General features: G+C 45.2%; 1 protein-coding gene across 6 annotated transcripts in view; it reads right to left on the reverse strand.

Annotated features, from left to right (window-relative positions):
- The window catches only part of fgf14 (fibroblast growth factor 14), a 111,293-nt gene that overhangs the window by 86,680 nt on the left and 4,742 nt on the right, over positions 1–19,871 (reverse strand). For 3 of the 6 annotated variants that reach the window (XM_081720697.1, XM_081720696.1, XM_081720695.1), the window contains one exon: positions 19,685–19,745. In XM_081720697.1, coding sequence (XP_081576823.1) covers positions 19,685–19,745 — 61 coding nt within the window. Of the gene's footprint in view, positions 1–13,439; positions 14,190–19,684; positions 19,746–19,871 lie in introns of those variants that run through there. The other 3 variants (XR_014125276.1, XR_014125275.1, XM_035522809.2) reach the window with 2 other exon arrangements.

Below are 19,871 nucleotides of genomic sequence, written 5' to 3' on the forward strand. Positions count from 1 at the left end.
ACAGAGAGGGATCAGAGCAAGCAGCATTTGGACAACTGTATGTTACACTGAAAAAGTGGAGGTCAGAAGAGCCAAAGCCTGCCCATGATGGCATCTGTGTGTGTGTGTGTGTGTGTGTGTGTGTGAGTAGCTGTCCAGAGAGCTGGCAGCTCTGTGTCCCTGCAGCACCTGGGCCCCTACTTCTCTCTCTCTCTCTCTCTCTCTCTCTCTCTCTCTCTCTCTCTGTCTCTCTCTCTCTCTCTCTCTCTCTCTCTCTCTCTCTCTCTCCCGGTCCCCTTAATTATGACTTCCCCACTGCATCGTCTCACGCCCAGGACAAACAGCCGCGGGGGGGATAAAGCCCCCTGGATGCAGTGTATGCATAATCAAATCCTTCCCTCCCATGGCAATTAAAAAAAAAAAAAAAAAAAAAAAAAAAAACACAAGCTAACACAAACACGCCACAAACCTGAGTGACCTTCAGGTTTTATCATCTGCAATGCAGAGATTACCTTTATCTGTCTGTCGCCATTCGTGGAGAGTCAAACTAGAGTTCCCTCTGAGCACGGCTGATCTTGCTTTTGATACGTGCTCGCACGGCGTGTGTGTAGCACAGCAGTAGCGTGAAAAGGAATCCAGGCTGGTGTTTCTCTGATCTAACAGTTCTGCTGGCATCAGCACGTCCACTGTGGTCAATGATATTCGGTGCCCGTGCCCCGCCGGCTTGTGGGTCTGCGCGTCAGAGAGACGCTCCGTTCCTGCTTGCCCTCAGCTGGGGCTCCGCCGTATTGGGGCCCCGTCTGCAGAAATCTGGAGGATCTCTCGATCTCTCAAGCTGCATTTGAAAGCTGTTTACAGCTAACAGGTGAACGTGGTGTTCGAATGTTAATAGGACAAAGGTTATTAACTAATCATCCAGGCTCTCCTAATTAGAGTCTGGTTAAATAAAGGAATGCTACACAGCGGATAGTGGAGTGATCTGCACTCACCCCGGCCGCCACGGTTTTTGGCTGCAGTACGAATACGTCGTTCGATGATCCTCACGAACCCCGAGTGGTCCATTGTCCAACCGCCGGCGTCAGCCCTGACCACTAACCCGCACCGCCGCCACTGCAGTGCCAGAACGGGGGGCCCGTCTTTAAGGGCCCCTTCACGGCCTCTTGAAAAGCCCACCTCTCCTATAGGACCAGTGGCCTTTGGAGCGCACCAATATGATAAAGACAGCCTCCCAGATATGTCAAGTGCTTGAGCACACATTCTACCGTTGCTGGTGCTGTGGTCACACGTCTGGACGCGCCATGGGTGCACACAGTCTCTGACCGGCCGCAAACAGTCCAGAAATGCAACCCGCTCAAAAGAGCCAACGCAACAGCGCAGCAGTATTGGCTTGAAACTGAAGCGAGATATTTGGTGTGGCATCAGGCTCTCAGGATGGGGCGTGCTCTAGACCACCATGTGCTCCAACGAAATGACACAGGCTGTGGACAAGGATTTCAGTACCTCTGTGTACTGCTCACTGACGGAGCAGGGCCAGTTTTAACTATGGCAGACCATGCACGAGCCAGACCATGCATCCTTCCCGAAAGGTCGTTAAAGGGCCATTCCTTCCATATTGTGCGCTCTCTTCCTCCTGTTCTCAGTCCCTTATCTCGCTAACGACCTTATTCATAAACATGTACAATTATTCCTCGGGGCAGAAAAGTAAACAGCAATGATACTTTGAAATAATAGCAATTAAGCATAAACCAACAATTAGCACTGCTGTGGCAATTACGCGCAGTGCTACCGCTGCCAATGAAGGTATGGACAAAGCACCCTGGGATCCTACTGTGCTATTAACGTGTGCCAGTTGCACCCAGAAATGCAGACTCATAAGTTGAGCAGCCAATAATGTGGGAAAAGATGTTCCCAAAGGTCAGCATAAAATGTTGAAAAAGCTATCTAAGTGTCCAGCTAAAAGCAGAAGCCTACAAAGCATTGGGATGCCAGTGATGATGGATGAATAGGAAACTCTGGGACTAATGCAATTTTTTCTTAAACAAAATTGTCTGGAATTTGTCCATGGATCCGAAGGAGCACTCCAAAAAAAAGAAGAAAGAAGAGACAAGGCAAATGTGCACTGCGAGTGATAGTGTTGCAATACTGCTTACTGCACTGCACCAAAAATGCACACAGCACACTGCACAACCTTTAGCAACAGAGATCCCTCAAACATCTGAGAGAGACAGAGAGAGAGTGCGAGGCAGAGAGAGCAAGCCAAAGAGAAAGATTGAGAGAGAAAAAGAGAGAGAGAGAGAGAGAGAGAGAGAGAGAGAGAGAGAACCATGGGCTTCTTTATGCTGGCCACAAAGCACCCAGTTCCCGCCATGGAGCCCTAGGTAACTGGCTCAGCATCCTTCACCAGCTGCAGCCTAAATGCCAAATAGCATTCACGTTGCAGTCCAAACACAAACTGACAACATACAGCTGTTCGTCACAGCAAACCGGACTAGAGCTTCGTGTACTGGGCAGAACAAGACGGCACTGCTTCTAGTCCCAAAGAACAGCAACTAGTACACCACAGTGCCAGGCTGAGGGGCCCCATGCACTGCATTATCCTGCACCTTCCCTACATGGACTTTGGACTCGGCTCACGAAGAGACAGGTACCCAAAGATTAGATGCTGGTGTGTTAAGAGCAGGCAAGATGTGAGAACGTCGAGAAAACGGGAGAGTCGGAGGAGCAGGAAGGTCAGAGAGCCATCACGTCAAAGGCCCCAAGACCCCCATGTGCGTGCAGGAATCAGCAGGCAGCCAGGAAGCACCGTGCATTTTCCCACATCGGGAATTGTGGCGTGATGGAGAGAGATGGCCGTACACATCTCAGCCTTAACTCCTGCGTCACCACCGTCACTCCCGCTCCAAAACAACAGGCCGAGCCGCCACCCAGAAAATGATGGCGCCGGCCAAAGCACAGAGCAAAGCTCTCCATCATCCTTTTACGATCTACAATCAATGTGCCGGGGTCGAGGTTGCGCCGTGGTACTGGTCTTGCAGTGTCTCCTACACCCAGAGAGGACAATTTCAACACAAACTCCAACATCCCTGCTGCTGCAACAGCCATCAGCATGAGCAGCCTACCGTACGGCCTCCCTCACTCAGCGTGGAGCTCTGCCAGAGTAAATACTCAGATATTTATAACACGAGCCCAGAGGCGGCTAAAACAAACCGGAGGCAGAACAAAGCGCCTGGGCCCATTCCAACATCCACATTCACGCCGCCTGTGTCAAGAGAGAAGAGGCTAGAGGTTAAGAATCGCCAAGCAAGCTCGCCCAGGGCTGAAGCACCTAACAGGAACGCCGAGGTGGGGAGGGGGGGCTGGCGAGACCGGCCAGGCTGGCGAGACCGGCCAGGTTGGCGAGACTGGCGAGGTTGGCGAGACTGGCGAGGTTGGCAAGACCGGCGAGGTTGGCGAGACTGGCGAAGAGATGCGGTAAACACTTCTGACAGATGAAAGGAGACGGCATGTGCCAAGCCGCTCCAAGATCCTAACAGGGTGTAGACAGCATCTCAGCCTGAAGCGCTGGAGGTTAAACGAAGGCCATGCGGACTACGAATGTGTTTGCATCGCAGCGGCGGAGCTGCGCTCTGGTCGGGCCTACACGGAAAACTCACGTAACTTCGAAATGATAACATGAATAGGGAATGTGTGGTAATGTACAGAGCTCGCACATCAGTTCCCCATTCATTTTAATAGCGCTCAGTGACTTGATAGGATAGATACATTAACATATTAATAATTAGTTTAAAATATAAATAAATAATAAAGAATTTTAATAAAAGAATAACAGGGTTTTTTCCTGGTTTCTGGAGCATGGCAACAGAAATTCTGCATACCGTAAAACCCAATGCCTGGATCGATAACACAATCCTACATCAGGTGCAGTAATGTGGTTAATCTTGCCTTATGGGGAAACAAGTCAGTCTGAAAACAGCACTGAATTCAAAACCACATTTAGCTGCTGAGGCAGGCACTTGTTTTGGGTTTTTTTTCCCTTTTTCTTTCAGAAGTCTTTAGAAAGTATTAGATCTCCAAACAGCAGAGGTCACAAGCAAGGAGGCTCGATGCCGTTAGGCTGTCAGCAAGTTCTTGCCTCTCCGCAAATATTTCCCCGTTCCCAAGAAAGCTGGCCCCATCTGTTTCTTCAACCGCCGCTTCAGCTTTCGAACTAGTCCATGCGGTTCTCTCCACAGCCATGACGTGATGTTTACTTCAGCGGCAGGCTCGAGGGGCAGCACCTACAGGGCCAAAGCCGTGTGTGATCACAAACACGTCAGTTCAGCTTGCGCTGTGGTAGCGGGAGGCCATCGTTCATAGTTAGGCCCAATCTGCGCCTGTCCCCCGAACAGCCCCGAGGTTACTTTCACTGGAAATCCACTGGAACATTAATCCGCATCGGAGCTCAGCGGGGCAACTGTACAGCGGCAATGATGCCTGATGTGCAAAAATCTGAGCTCTTGGGGCTGCACAAAAACCCGGCGCCCCAACTCTCGGTCCCCACACAACCGTGACCCCGGAGACTTGCGAAACTGCGCCAAGAGGTGGAACACGTGGACAGGAGGCTTGTTAGTCCTCTGTGTATTCCTCAGTGTGGAGGCAAAGAGATGTTACCAGTGCGCTCCTATTAGAAACACAGGGTCCATTTGGGTCCATTTGGCACAGTGGTAGGCTACATCACCTCTGACTTTGTTAGGTGTGCCTGTTATCATTGCATCACACAATATATCAAAGGTTTCACATTTTTGGCCTAGAAGTTTCTCGAATGATGGCATACTGGCACTCACATTAAATCTGATTACAGTGATATGACCTGGATCATTTATGAGTGATGCACCTTGGTCCTTATTAATCCTTTTTTATTACATCACCGACACTCACACCGTTTAATGCTTTTGAGAAACAGCTGCAGCTCTTGGAAATAACTGTATCATAACACAGACTACTGCAGTAAAAGGTGACCTTCCAAGTGACAGTTACATGCACAATATTCAGAGCAGGATTTGCTATCATTGATTTACAGTGCATCCAGAAAGTTTTCACAGCGCTTCACTTTTCCACATTTTGCTATGTTACAGGCTTATTGCAAAATGCATTAAATTCCCTCAAAATTCTACACACAATACCTCATAATGACAAAGTAAAAAAAGTTTGGAATTTTTGCAAATGTATTAAAAATAAAAAACCAAAAAAATCACATGTACATAAGTATTCACAGCCTTTGCTCAATACTTTGTTGAAGCACCTTTGGCAGCAATTACAGCCTCAAGTCTTTTTGAGTATGATGCTACAAGCTTGGCACACCTATATTTGGGCAGGTTCTCCCATTCTTCTTTGCAGAACCTCTCAAGCTCCATCAGATTAGATGAGGAGCGTCGGGGCACAGCCATTTTCAGATCTCACCAGAGATGTTCAATCGGGTTCAAGTCTGGGCTCTGTCTGGGCCACTCAAGAACATTCACAGAGTTGTCCCAAAGCCACTCCTTTATTATGTTAGCTGTGTGTTTAGGGTCGATGTCCTGTTAGAAGATGAACCTTCACCCCAGTCTGAGGTCCAGAGTGCTCTGGACCAGGTTTTCTTCAAGGATGTCTATACATTGCTGCATTCATCTTTCCCTCGCCCCTGACTAGTCTCCCAGTTCTTGCTGCCAAAAAACAACCCAACAGCATGATGCTGCCACCACCATGCTTCACTCTACGGATGGTATTGGCCAGGTGATGAGCAGTGCCTGGTTTCCTCCAGACATGACGCTTGGCCAAAGAGTTCAATCTTTGTTTCATCAGAATGGAGAATTTTGTTTCTCATGGTCTGGGAGTCCTTCAGGTGCCTTTTGGCAAACTCCAAGTGGGTTGTCTTGTAACTTTTACTGAGGAGTGGCTTCCATCTGGCCACTCTACCATACAGGCCTGAGTGCTGCAGAAATGGTTGTCCTTCTGGAAGGTTCTCCTCTCTCCACAGAGCAATGCTGAAGCTCTGTCAGAGTGACCCTTGGGTTCTTGGTCACCTCCCTGACTAAGGTCCTTCTACACCGATCAGTCAGATTGGCTGGGCAGCCAGCTCTAGGAAGAGTCCTGGTGGTTCCAAACTTCTTCCATTTACGGATGATGGAGGCCACTGTTCTCATTGGGACCTTCAATGCTGCAGAAATTTTTCTGTACCCTTCCCCCGATCTGTGCCTCAATATAATCCTGTCTCGGAGGACTACAGACAATTCCTTGGACTTCATGTCTTGGTTTGTGCTCTGACATGTACTGCCAACTATGGGACCTTATACAGACAGGTGTGTGCCTTTCCAAATCATGTCCAATCAACTGGATTTACCACAAGTGGACTCCAATCAAGTTGTAGAAACAACTGAAAGATGAGCAGTGGAAACAGGATGCACCTGAGCTCAATTTTGAGTGTCATGGCAAAGGCTGTGAATACTTACGTACATGTGATTTCTTTAGGGGGGGTATTTTTGCTAAATATTTACAAAAATTCCACATAAACCTTTTTCACTTTGTCATTATGGGGTATTGTGTGTAGAAGTTTGAGGGAAAAAATGAATTTAATCCATTTTGGAATAAGGCTGTAACATAAGAAAATGTGGAAAAAGTGAAGCACTGTGAAGCCTTTACGGATGCACTGTATATTATTCTGTAATATAATAAAAGGTTTACTAAATTATACATTCAAACTTTGTAAAATAAACCGTACTTGCATGCACACAGAAAGCATATGCTATCACCCAAACTTTAATTTGGGGGAAATCGTAAAACACTCACTTAGAAAAGTATATAAATCAACATCCATTTCTGAAATACCTTCACTGAATAAATCGCATTATGAAGCTAGTTATATTTTATCTGGGTACACCATTAAACGTAAGACATAAACATATAGATTACGACGTTATTACTAGTTTGTTTTAAGCCATACTCATTTTTGTTTAGATATGGTTTATATAATTTCATACTGTTTCTTCTTTATTGTTGAACATCTTTCTTAAATGCCTTAGGTATCTTTGGGTTCCATCCCTCCATAAGTGAGGGACTTATGCTTACGCTGTTTGTAAGGATGTCCATAACTAAAAACTAAATTTGGTTACTTCATCACAAACAAATACATAAGCTCCCACAGAAGTGCTTGTAGGGTAATGGCTTTCATACAGACACACTGATCATCTACATTAAAATGACAGCAAAGATCTTTTAATATATATTACCAAATAAGAAACACAAATAGCACTATTAGGCACCAATCTGGAAATTCAGAATAAGGAACACTAATTATCAATTTGTGTAACACATCATTAACGAAATATAATCAATAATCACAATAAACGGTCATAACGTCTTAGCTCATAATACTCCTATTAACAAGTCTCCTAAATTAGGACTCCAAACTACTTTAACCACCTAAAAGATCCTCACTTTTTTAGCCACATGCTATAGACTCGGCCTTCGCAGAATCAATTTAAAGTAAGATGATACTGAGGACAATCAGATTCCAGCTTTGAACCCTGGTTCTTCAGGGCAGAGTGTTGGCTGAGGTACATCCTTCCACCCTACTGAAACCATATTTGTAGCTCTGTCACAGAGTTTACCGTTAATTATATAAATGTTCATAGGATATTTATTTCCATGAGGTAATGCATATTCTTCCCTTTGCCTTGTATGAAATGTACTAAGCCAGTGTTCTAGGGAAACTATCATTCTTTCATTCATGGATTTATCTTCTAAACTTCTTTAAATGACCAAGATCTTTACATTTACTATCATGTAACAGATGCACTTCTGCAGAGAAATGCCTTGTCACTTCTTCCTTATTCTATTTTTAAGCACACCATCAAGCTAAAGCCCTGACAGAGTCAGTACAGGCAAATACAAAAAGACACAGAGCACATGGGCTTTGTGTTTTGTTTTGGTTTGATTATTATCAACTTCAGTATGAGTGCTTGTGTAAGCGCATTTTGAAGAAGCGGGTCTTCAGTCTGCATGTGAAGCCAGAATTACAAATTGAAATCTAAGGTTTAGTTGATGAGAGGTACTTTAACCTACAGCACATAACAAACTGTGATGACATCATGGAAACATCCTGGGAGTGCATACACAGCCTTCATTTACAAGGCAGCAGTTTCCATCCCCACTCACACACAGGCACCCTGGTCATTAATCTGCACGCTCAGCACAGAAACCTGTTGAAGAGGCAATCCGCAATCTCCACAGGTCTCTTGCTCTGCCATCTGACACACCGGAGCCTGTGCTTCCCTCAGAAGGCGTCGGGGCTGACGGTGTCTGGCGGGGCAGCCTGCCGAGAGCATGTCCCCTCCCAAGCCAAATGTCCACGTGCCCTAATGCATCGAACAGGGGCTGACCCACCTTACCCACACCTTACATGTCTGTCCCCTTCATAAGCAAGGATAATTTCAACTGGACTAGGAATGTCCCATTTCTACAGCACACATGTACACTCGGGTTTAATGAGTTACTTTATTCTGTGGCTGATTTGCTTTCCAATCATCAGGTTCTTGTTCATCAGGTTCATAGTTAACAGTTAATTTCAGCTAATTCTATACACCTCTATTTAGATGGCCATCGTTCTGTCCCCAGTTACCTGTAAAACAGCAGGTTCATCAGTGTCAGCTGACAGCACCGGAGAAGAGTTTGGAAACAGCAGTTATTAAAATTATGGGATGTCTCTATAAAGATTAGGAGAAAGCAGATTGTTACACCTACTTTTTGGATGGCAGCCTAAGCAGACATGCTTAAGCTAAAGTTAGTTAGCTCCTTCTGTGTAGCTGCAGCTGCTCTGGCTGACTGTGGATGAGAGGACTTTGGTACTTTACTACGCACTCCACTCGCAGCCATGCAACATAGCTGCCAACATAATGAGTCTTCCTGTAGAGGTCATTTACAAGGTATGACAGTGATTTGCAAAGTAGAGGAACCGAGACATATCACATTCGTACTTCCACTGACACTTAGGTGAGAACTGTTAACATAAAAAGTCCTGCATAGGCAGTATTCAGTTATTAAAAATGCACAGATTTCCAATTTCACCAGGCAAAGGTGGAAAGTTGAAAATGTAGCATGGGCTTGCAGCAAAAACAATGCTGACTTGGTAAGGCTAAGGGAAATAAGGAAAACTGTAAAGTGATCCGTGAGCTGATTGCGAGTTCGGGATGGCGAGCAGATGCTGGCAGCCTTCCCGCATGCAGCTCAGCGGCACATAATCGGAGCGCCGCTTCTCCCATTCCCGCGTGCCGTTCCCAGCCTAATTCACATCTCCAGCTTCCATTCGGCATTTAAAACGTGCGTGTTATTCATCGGGCAGGGGGTGCTCATTATCTTCACCGCACAGCCGGACACAGGCTGCCCCTCACAAAGCGCCCTGCTGCAGAGCTCCGAAAACAGCGGCGGTCACACTAGGTGAATGCCTGCGTCACCCCCGCCAGAGGCCGGTCAGCGTTACGTTCCCATTGTTAGGAGTAGTGCTCTGTTTAAACGTCCCGGTGTTGACACCCTGAACCGATCTCAGCTGCATTGCTTACGAAGTCCATAACCAAATATCTTCAAGATCCGAGCGGTAACTGCTGGGTGGATTACTACATACCAGTACACCTCTTTTAAGACACTAAAACAGCTGATTTGTGTGTCACTATAGGGGACACACAAACTGACTTTGGCATTAGCTCATTAGCGACATACTAAAAGCTCAGACAGAACAAACTCATTTACAGTGTGAGGCCTGGGAAGCTTTATGGCTCAATCTGAGTTTGTAGGGAGAGCAACTGTCTCGGGGATGTGACACAGCGCTTAACTCTCCGTGCTTCTTCGGCCTGCACGGACCCTGGCTGGGTCTCACGTCAACTGCAAGAGCGTGCTGCGCATGTCTCACCGGCGAGCGCTTTCACTCGCGTGCCCGCTCGCGCTCCACACTGTCCTGCACGTGGCAATGGGTTTTGCATTCAGCTCACGAAAACAACCACACGCCTCACTTCAAGGTCTGCGTAGAGGGCTACAGAAATACAAGCCATCCGCTTATGTTTCGAGTAAATAATGTTTTATTCATATATTCATTTTAAGAAAACAAAATTATAAGGGGGGAAAAAACCTACTAATTCCGAGTAATCCCCTCCCCATAATTATATTAACTGTGGTGTTTCGTGAAACCAGTCTGTGACTGTGCTATACAGTAATGTAGAGATCCATAGAAACTTAATAATAGGGTATGCATGCACCATATAAAGATGGACTACACCGCCGCCATGGTTACCACAGGTGCTGAGCCACTCTGAAGCACCATCTCCACTTAAGGACAGCAGCTGTGTGATCCATCACAGAAACAGTCAGCGTCTGAAGGAGAATTCTGCTGCAAAATTGAAATGCAAAACTTTTTTACTGACATTCATTATTGCAAAACATGTCCGTGTGAAGGTTAACCCAGATTGCCCAGATTCACCTGTTAACTTTGTTGTTGAATCGGACCTATTCTCTGCTTCCGTAAAATAAAGTGTCCAGACAATGGCAGGCACCATCTCCTTCTGCTAAATTAGCCTGGGTGATCGAATTATTACAGCCTCGATTACTAAACCCTTCCATATGGCTTCCCTTGGCCATGTGGCACACTAGTTCAGGGGCCAGTTATGCAAGGTCTGCTAAACTGCTGTGCGGCTCCTACCTCTCTGTATGGGACTGCTCATCACAACAGAACTGCAAAGAATAAACCAGCTAAAATAGCTTGATTTCAAATGCAAAATGCAATGACTAAATCATGAGCATGTGAGAAATATTAACATTCAACATTAAACAATGACAGCATCGCTGGTATTTGTCAGAAAGTCCTCACAAATAGGATGTTACCCAGATGAAAAGTGAAAAACAAGAAAGTGCTAAACAAAAAAGGTTGCTAAAACCTCCAAAGCATAGCTATTAATGTAGAGGGAAGCCTTTGATATATTTCTGTATGTATTATTTGTCTGAAATCAGCAATTTGTCAGTAGCTCCAGAGGCCTTGATATGCTCAGCTCTGATTCAGTTCCAACTATAGGCCACAATGTGTATGACAGCTTCATGAGAATAAAGGTACAGCTATACCACATACTTAGAATAATTGCACTAAAAGACAAACCCAAACATCATATCTGTCCACAGAGTGTTTTGCATATCAGCCTCAGAGCGTACCACCACAGTGTGATGTGAAAACAATGAGAAGACAAACCGATGCGCTACCATCGAGAGGGCAGGAGCGCTGGGGTGATGTCAGACTGTGTGTCATTCGTAACGGGCCACACTGCACAACGTTATGCGCCGGGGCAAGTGAATTTACCGAGAGCAGGCACACGGTTGCCATGTGCACCATGCGTTCTGCCCCGTCTCTATGAGGACTACTTCGTCAGTCCCATAATGCTCTGCTTCAAGGTAAACAAATAGACCTACGTTTGCCCTGCTTCTATAGCCTGGGCCAACACAGGCACTCATGAAGTGGCACTCTTGACACTGAAAAGTGTGAGACTTTGCCCCTGCCAAGCGAGCATTCGCCAACGCAGGGGCTATCTGCAAGTGCCATCTGCTGGAGCAGGAAAAAAAACCTTCAGAAGCCACTACCCATAAAGGACAGAGACAAAAGGATTAAAGAACAAGACAATGGGAGATCTGACAGGGTTTCAAGCCGAAGAACATCATTATGTAACGCTGAAGACGGCCAAGGTTCTCTAGAGAGGACCACTGCACAGGCCTCAGCCACAGCTCTGAGAGCCTGGATCTGCAAACACCCTCATCCTCCACCCTGGGGTTGGGCACTGTAAACCCCGTGGAGCAGGCATGTCCAACTCTTGGAACACGTGGTCAACACCAGGCTGGCTAAGGTCCAGAAACACCATGGAAAACTAATCAGAAAGATCACGTTTTTTGGCTCCTGGACTCACTGCCAACAGACATGATGTTGCTTTTATCTGGCTGTGAATGTGTTACTCACTGGAAGTGACCACATTCAGAGCTTGGTCAAATGGTGAGTGATGATGTCATACCATCATATAGCATTATTTTTATAGTGATGTTGAAGGTATAATATTAGGCCTTTGGGATTAAAACTAAAAATAGACATGACAACATTCGTTGTTCCAAGTATACAATAAGTCCTTGTTTCACATGATTCTGGTGATATTTCACACATTTTGTTTGGTCCTTAAAATACATATTAGGTGGCAAAATATGATCCAGGGTTGGGTTTTTTAATCTGTTGTCAGGGATACCAGTAGACCAAAACTGTTGTTAGCTAAAGAAACATTGTTAATGTGGAAGCAAATGATGCAACCATTACATTATATTTACTATAAAGTGTTATATTCTGTACTGTAGAATATCTATTTTATCCTACACGCCTTAAGTGGGCTGTCAGACTAATAATACAGTTTTGCTGTAAGTGTTGGGCTACTTCTTGAAGTTGGTCCTGTTGCTGCAGTTTTTTATGAGATTCACCAAATATTGCAGTTATATGGCACAAACACGTTTTCCCTCACTACATATGCACAGCCACGTAAGGGGAAATTTGGGTAGCAGTGTCCGTGATACGCGTGAGAGAAGTGGGTTACGCGATCGACAAATAAACGTTCTGTCATTCGTGCGATGTCAGCACGAGAAAATGTCTATGATCTACTACACCGCAGTGTACATGTCGGAGGAAACTGTACACCACGGCAACTTCAGTCTCTCGTCGCTTTCCCTGGGCAGAATTATGCTCGGAGCCCTTTTGTATGACATTAACTGGCAACAGCCTGTTGAAACAAAATGCGCAAATGTATCCTGCGGATTTCTTTTCAGACACCGTCTAACAGACTGCAGCAGGACTGCAATTGTGGTCTGCGTATGACAAAAGTAAACTGCAGGTAAAAAAAAAAAAAAAAAAAAAAAAAAAAAAAAGTCGGAAAATTATCTCGTACCCCGCAATGAACGGCGCCGCGCTGTTTTCGAGTGACGCCGTGGCAAGACAGTGGACGTGATCTTTGCCTCGCAAGTTAATTGTGTAGGAAAAGATGAGCTCGAAAAGAGCCTTGAAATAAACGGCAAAGGCTAGCGAACAGTCTAACCGACAAGTGATGCGGGGCTGCGAACGATACTGCAGCATCCCTGAGATGACACCAGTTTGGGAGCTCCTTTGGAAGACGCGTAATGGTGCGCGATCGAGCGGACGGTCCAGCGCCATTCGCCACCAAAGCAAAATCGTATACCTGTGAGATTTAGTCCAAAAGTTGGCCGTTGTTGCATTAGCTCGCTTTGGCGTCTTACGCCGTACCCCTGCTCGAGCTAGCCACTAGCGGTCCTACAGTATAAGTTATGCCCCCCGATGTACTTGCTGCACAAATTTGATTGCGGACCCGCCACCGTAAGCGCTGCACTGTTGTGGACACCGAAAGAGAATCAGCAATAGAGTTGCTTACCACTTGGATTCTTGTTTTTCTTAAGACTCTTGCCACAAAGACACTGCAGCATATGCGTTGCTTTGCTGAAAATGTTCCAATGAAACCACATTGATTTGGGCGAGGAGCAATCCAACAGCTTAGACACCCTGATAAAGAAGAGATCCTTGCGGTTGCATAATAACACAATTGGATCCGTTTTCTAGGACAGGGCTACCAACAGAACCATATAAAAAAAATGTAATATCCAAGTCTTCGGCGTTTTCATTCACGTGCTAAAATATTCTTTTTAGACTTCGTAAAAGACGACAGTCTTCTTAGTATTAAAGGGTGCCACCAAAAATAGTCTGTAATAAAAAATATACTCTGTAAATTGCATGTGTTGCACAGGGGGAGACGTGCAGACAGTAAACACATGAGAACTAACGGGAAAGCAGTAAGACACGGCGGATCTCGGAGCTGAAAAGCATTGCCTATTAGTTCAGCACTCAGTAGAAGGGTGGATCTGCACACCATCAAAAGAGGAAGAGATGGAAGCTATTCAAAAGCAGTGCTATCTCCAACAAAGCGCCACATTTCCGCATCCCAGTCCGTTCTCAGCGAAGTCCCGAAAGCATCTGTTAGCCGGGGGTCAATTTCCGAGAGCCTCAGTTTTCCTTTTTTCCCGAGAGCACCGCTCGATATCCCGGGCTTTGTCGTTTCCTTTGGAGATGAGCGTATGTGTTCTTGTGCTTGAGATGTTCTTTTTGGATTGACTGGCTGCTCCCCTCAGTGTGTTACTTGTCCATCACTGACATCTGTCTCCTCCAGGGAAAAAAAAAACGCATCCCACTTCGCCTCGGATCTCTGTAATAGATGGGGAGGCGGGCTTGAACTGAAAGATTGACTTTCCATTACGTAAACACGTGGTTTGGGCACCGTCGGATCACGGACGCTCTCTGCGTTTCATTGGAGTAACGCAAAGATTTTCCCAGTCCCAAGATTTTCCCAGTCCCAAAATTGTGGGTTATCATGGGGTTTGAAACAGGTGCCTCCGACCATAGCCGCCTGCCGGTGGACGTTCTCCGTTACTGGGTACGCATGGTGCAGCTGACGCGGCGCTTGTAGCCCGTTTCGACCTGCGGATGGAAACCTTTTACCTTATCAAACACGCTATTGTCATCGCCATGCACAGTCGCATCAACTTTCTTCTTTGATGTGTTTCTCCTGTGCGACAATTATCGTGGTGCCTGCTTCATTCATAGCTAATGAAACATACATCGGCAAGCGGGTTCTAGGCAACCAATCAAAACTGCAAATCCTTCGTCTATTTGCTTCTGTTTGGGTGATGAATTGAAAGATGATTTAAGTAACCCGGTTTCTAATTGATGCAGCATTGGTAAAAGTTTCTCAGCACCTGAACACCCATTATTATAGAAAATGCTGTATGGTATGCAAGCTTTCCCCATGTCATTTAGACAGAAAAGGCACTGTACAAACAGGATTATGTAAGTGCCATGAGACTGCCACACTACTTTGTTCTAGCTCATTTATGTCTTCTGTTTTAATGCCGGTTTGTTGTAATTGTGTGGCTTCTCAAATGTGCAGTTGTTAGAATCTTAAATTCCTGTGTGATAATGAAAGGGACCCCTAACTTTCACTTAGCTGTTTCGTTCTTCTCTTGCAAGCGTCCAAGTTGGCCCTCATAATTCTCCATTAGACAAACCCAACCCACTCTCAGCTAACTGTGCAAATGACTGGGGGAGCAGCTGCATGTAGATCCTGAACCTTAAACGCATCTAAAGACGTGCAAACCCATGCACCAGGCCACACGTGATTAGAGCATAGCCTGAGTCTGCCAGCAGCCGGGGTATTTCACTAGGGGGGAGGTGTTTCCACTGTCAGCATTGTAAACCTACTGGAGCCACTTCACAGTAGCAGAATGTATTGCTGTGGTGGTAAGAAAAGCTTTACTAAAGAGCACTGCAGACCTATTGTTGCATAGTACTGACAATATGGAATAAGCATGAGCACATTACATATCATTCACAACGTATGAAATATTATGATAATAAGCAAATGTTACACTATGATTCTTATTAGTTAATTATGCCATAATATAATAATAAAACCATTGCATATCGGCTTCACACTGCCGTAGCCAGTGGACTATTCACCTTTGTGGAAGTTATGACCCGCGCTGCCCCAAACTCAGGGGAAACACAAACTGAGTTCGGAGACGTGGTGGATTTAATTAAAGAGATGTGCTTCACTCTTCAGATCCACTCTTCTACCATTAATCCACTTTAATAACCTACTTTTTGTTGAGTCCTGGTCCTGTCGTTCGTCTGTGAACCCCGGGGGCCTACAGGGAGGTGAGCCACTTTGAAACCCAAGAGCTGTACTTCCTCTCTAAATTCCCCACAGACGTCTTCAGTAACAAAGCCAAATCTGTGCTAGCGCATGCATGACCCAGCACAAACCGCTTAGTTGTCAGCAGTGACCTTTTATTGCAATCAAAGCAAACAATTTGGCATATTGTCTTCCAATTAGTGCTTCTAACCTTGTATGCTACAATTTGATCATGGCTACTATAACCCAGTGTTCCACAAACAGTCAGCATTTTACATGTTCACACACTTTTTTACAAGCTTATAAAGACCCTACGTAATGGACCGACGCTTTCTATCAGATGTGTCGGGAGCAGGGGAGGTAGTAAACTTGCAGGACCGGGACTGGTGAATACCGAACTAGGAGAACAGGAGGGGGAAAAATCATGTGACATTTCAGCATGTCAAGAGACAATGTTAGCAGCAGCCAAAGTACGTGTGTCTGCTAGGCAGGCACGGAGGAGCGCAGGGAGCCTGCAGCGCAGCCTTGTCCACCTCTGTATTGATTTGTTCCATGTAATGTAAAGTATCAGCGCACCCTGGGGAATATCGCTGGACAACTTTGTCAAACACCATTAAAATGCCTCTTCTGACTGTGCTAGCGATGAGCTGCACACCGAGGTTGATCCACATACTGTAGTTGCCCTTTGTGTCAAATTGAACAAGACGTTAATACAATGAATGTTACACTAACTAAATGTTGATACAGTCATCCTATTTGTGCAAATTTTAAATGTGTCATGATCTCAAATTCTTAAATATGGTTGTGCTCCATCCCAGCTTTGCAATCCTTCCAACTTCCATAACAGGTTACACACTAATTAGAACTATACACTTGCAGCATTGCATGTGCTAATGAGCATCGAGGTGTTTTCCCTGAAACTGGGGAGAGGCCAAGTGGTCTCACACCACGAGACTATTTCTGCATGTGGCCACGGGCTTGCAGCATGTGTGGCATCAAGCATCTGCAACCGTCACGGTGCCTATGGCAAAGCTTGTCCTCGGACAGAAAAGGCCTGGGAGACTGAGAGAACTGGCAGTGTAAGCTGCCGATACACGATATGCTAACTACTCGGCTGTTTGCGCTGATCACCCGTGGACAGCATCCACCTGGTTTGTTCTGGGGCTGCTCTGCCGCTATGCAGCAGGTCTTCACTGCACTGACAGTGATGTCCAGGTGTCAGAAGAGGCCTGACTGCCATAAGCTCACTGCAGTTTGACTCTACTTAGGAAAATGGTCACCCTGTCATTTCACGATCCTCCCTAAGCACAAATCAAACGTCCAGTGTCCACTTTGTTGGAAAGAATTGCATTTTTTTAATGCATTAATGCAGAAAACAAATAGATAACAATGCAGAAGCAAGCCCTAAGCTGAGCTCGTATCCCAGCCGTGCTTTGTTTTGTTTATGGCTGATGGTCTTCAAGAAACAATTGGTCAGGATCTCATTGGATGGGATGGACAACAGCGTTTCAGCCAATCAGATGTCTGCATGGTTATAAGGAACAGTCAACCACTAAGTGCAATTCTCCAACTGTATTCAGGTGGCAGGCAAAAGCTGTGTGAATAGCAGTTCAAAATGGTAGCAGGTTTTGTGCAGATCGTTGGAGGCGTGTGCTGCCTTCACCCTCCAAATCTGGTGATGATGACATGTGATATTGGAGAGAGCTCCTACACAGGGAATTGGCAAAGACTGAACTGAGAGCAGAAACAGAAAGATAAAGTGCACTCACAGCATGGCCAACAGGACAACAGTACAAAAATAAATTGATAACGCCCACACATGTGTGATGCATCTTAATAACCAATTACTTGTATAATTGTTATTCTCTGTTATCAGAAGTGCACAGGATAGTATTGTTGGGATGAGGCTGGGATTGTATTCTTTGGGGAGCACTTTTCTGCACCAACATGTCTACTTCCATGTGACAGTCATCATAGTGGGAGTCTCCATCTGGACCGGCATTGGCCACATTTTTAAATACAACAAGATGCATTTGCACAATGCATTTAAGAGGCCTAACACAATCAACATTCCGGATAAAACTCCACAGAGAGATCAAAACAGTTTGTCGTTGCATAAATGAAGTTCAACATTGCTTTTTTGGGGCTGTGAATGCGAGACATTAAAAATAATGCTACATTTGGACAAATCTGACATGACAGTCAGGCTGTCAGGACTTTTAGAAAGCATATTGAGACTTGCACTCACGCGTCGGTTAGTTTCCAGCCAGTTTTAATTTTGGATTGATAGATAATGATTTAATGACATTTAAGCATAAGGGTCTTTAATCATTAAGAAGCTGAAATTGAGATTTCATGCCTGTTAAATGTAAAACCAGAACCCATCATACCACAAACGCCATTATTCCCATTACAGCACTAATAAGATAGTGGGGCAGGGATGAGCTGTAGATAAAAGCCAGACTAGCGAGCACACTTCTCAGGCTGGCCTATTTATTCAGGTACATGCAATAAACTGCACAGCTTTGCTCTGAATCTGTGTCCTTGCCAAAACTTCTAGAATCATTCACACCAGTTTACAATAAATATCTCTAAACGCAGATGACATTTATATGTAATCTATAAGCATTGCACTGCTTTCATGTTTTATATTAATGACTCTATCTATGCCGAACTAAAAGATCAACTTCCTATGCAGATCTCATTTACTACATCACATTCTAGCTTGCGCAAGATTCGGTTTGTCAGTAAACAGAACAGTAGCTTGTCAAGTAAAACAAAATCCAACATGGATTTAGGTTTAAAAGACTTTTGCAAAAGAACAGTAGAATGAGACTGTAATGCACGCCACCTTAGCATAAACATTTGAAGCCACGCTTCCCTGGCCGAGCCCAGGGCAGTGTGAGTCTTTATCTGGAGAGTCTTGCAGCTTTAGGAGCACGACCCTGATTTAGCCTGAGTGCAGCCAGCTGGTGGCTGTCGTCAGGAGTGCTATTTTCTCCTTCCATTTTGTGCACAGATTTGGGTTCCTGTAGCCCCACCAGCCCAGCAGTGAGCCCAGCAGGCTTCTAAAATAAAGTGACCACTCAGGCTTCGGGCTAACCATCTCATGGGGAGTATCTCGACCGGTGTAACCTGAAAGGACCACCGTGCTCCCATGGGTCCAGGCTAGCACGGCTCCATAGTTGGTCCTTCAGTTACTCCGGCTAATTTGACAGCACTGCCTCTGTTCACACTTATAACAAGGTGCATTAGGGAATAGAATATGTGGTTGTGGTAAGCAACTGGTGTCAAATACAAGTCAAGGTACCTGTCATGTGAGCATGCCTTTCCGTGCTAATATTAGTTGCACTGAGATCAGATTTTGTTGGATTATTTGTCTGATGAACCATAATCCATGCTGGATTATGTCTCGGTTGACTAGTTCTCTGAACTCCTGCTTCTGTACCGATTGCTGCCGTCACTGTGGGAGTGCAGTTAAAAAACACAATCTTAGTAGTTCTAGGTTGTTATAGTAACAACAAAAATAATCTTATTCAAATGTGTTTTTCAGGTCACCCATTTGATTTACAACCAAACACTCCAGATATCAAGAATACTCAGGTAGATAACAGCTGAAAACATTTTCTGGACCTATGGTTCTGAAAGTTTGGGATTTTATTCATTTTAATATATTTTCATTTTTGTATCGGAGAATTAGATGTTTAGAAACAGGCCAGTGACCTGGGAAAATGGTAGCATCACAGTCTCTGTGATATAAACAGTGCATTAGCAGACAACCATTTAGGCACTTACTAAGAGTATGCCTATTCCACAGGTAGAAATGATCTCGTCTACCCTCTGGTTTCACACTACAGCAGACTGCATGATGCTGAGGCAGAACATACATGGAGATGTGGTTGGTGCTAGGTGGAGCAGGCAGAGTTCGAGCTTACCCTTTTGAAGTGTAGCTACCTGCAGCTTCGCTCTTCTGAAGCTAACACACTCCGAGCAGAGCTGGAAGAGAGGACATTGTACAACTGTTGGTACAATCAGTTGGGTGTTAAAGCAATCCTAACCTCCCATCCCTGAAATCCTGATTTTCCTAACTTTCTTAAATTTACCAAACTTTTCTACATGAAT

This window comes from Electrophorus electricus, chromosome 9, assembly GCF_041902795.1.
Source record: "Electrophorus electricus isolate QZ-2024a chromosome 9, ASM4190279v1, whole genome shotgun sequence".
Lineage (NCBI taxonomy): Eukaryota > Metazoa > Chordata > Actinopteri > Gymnotiformes > Gymnotidae > Electrophorus > Electrophorus electricus.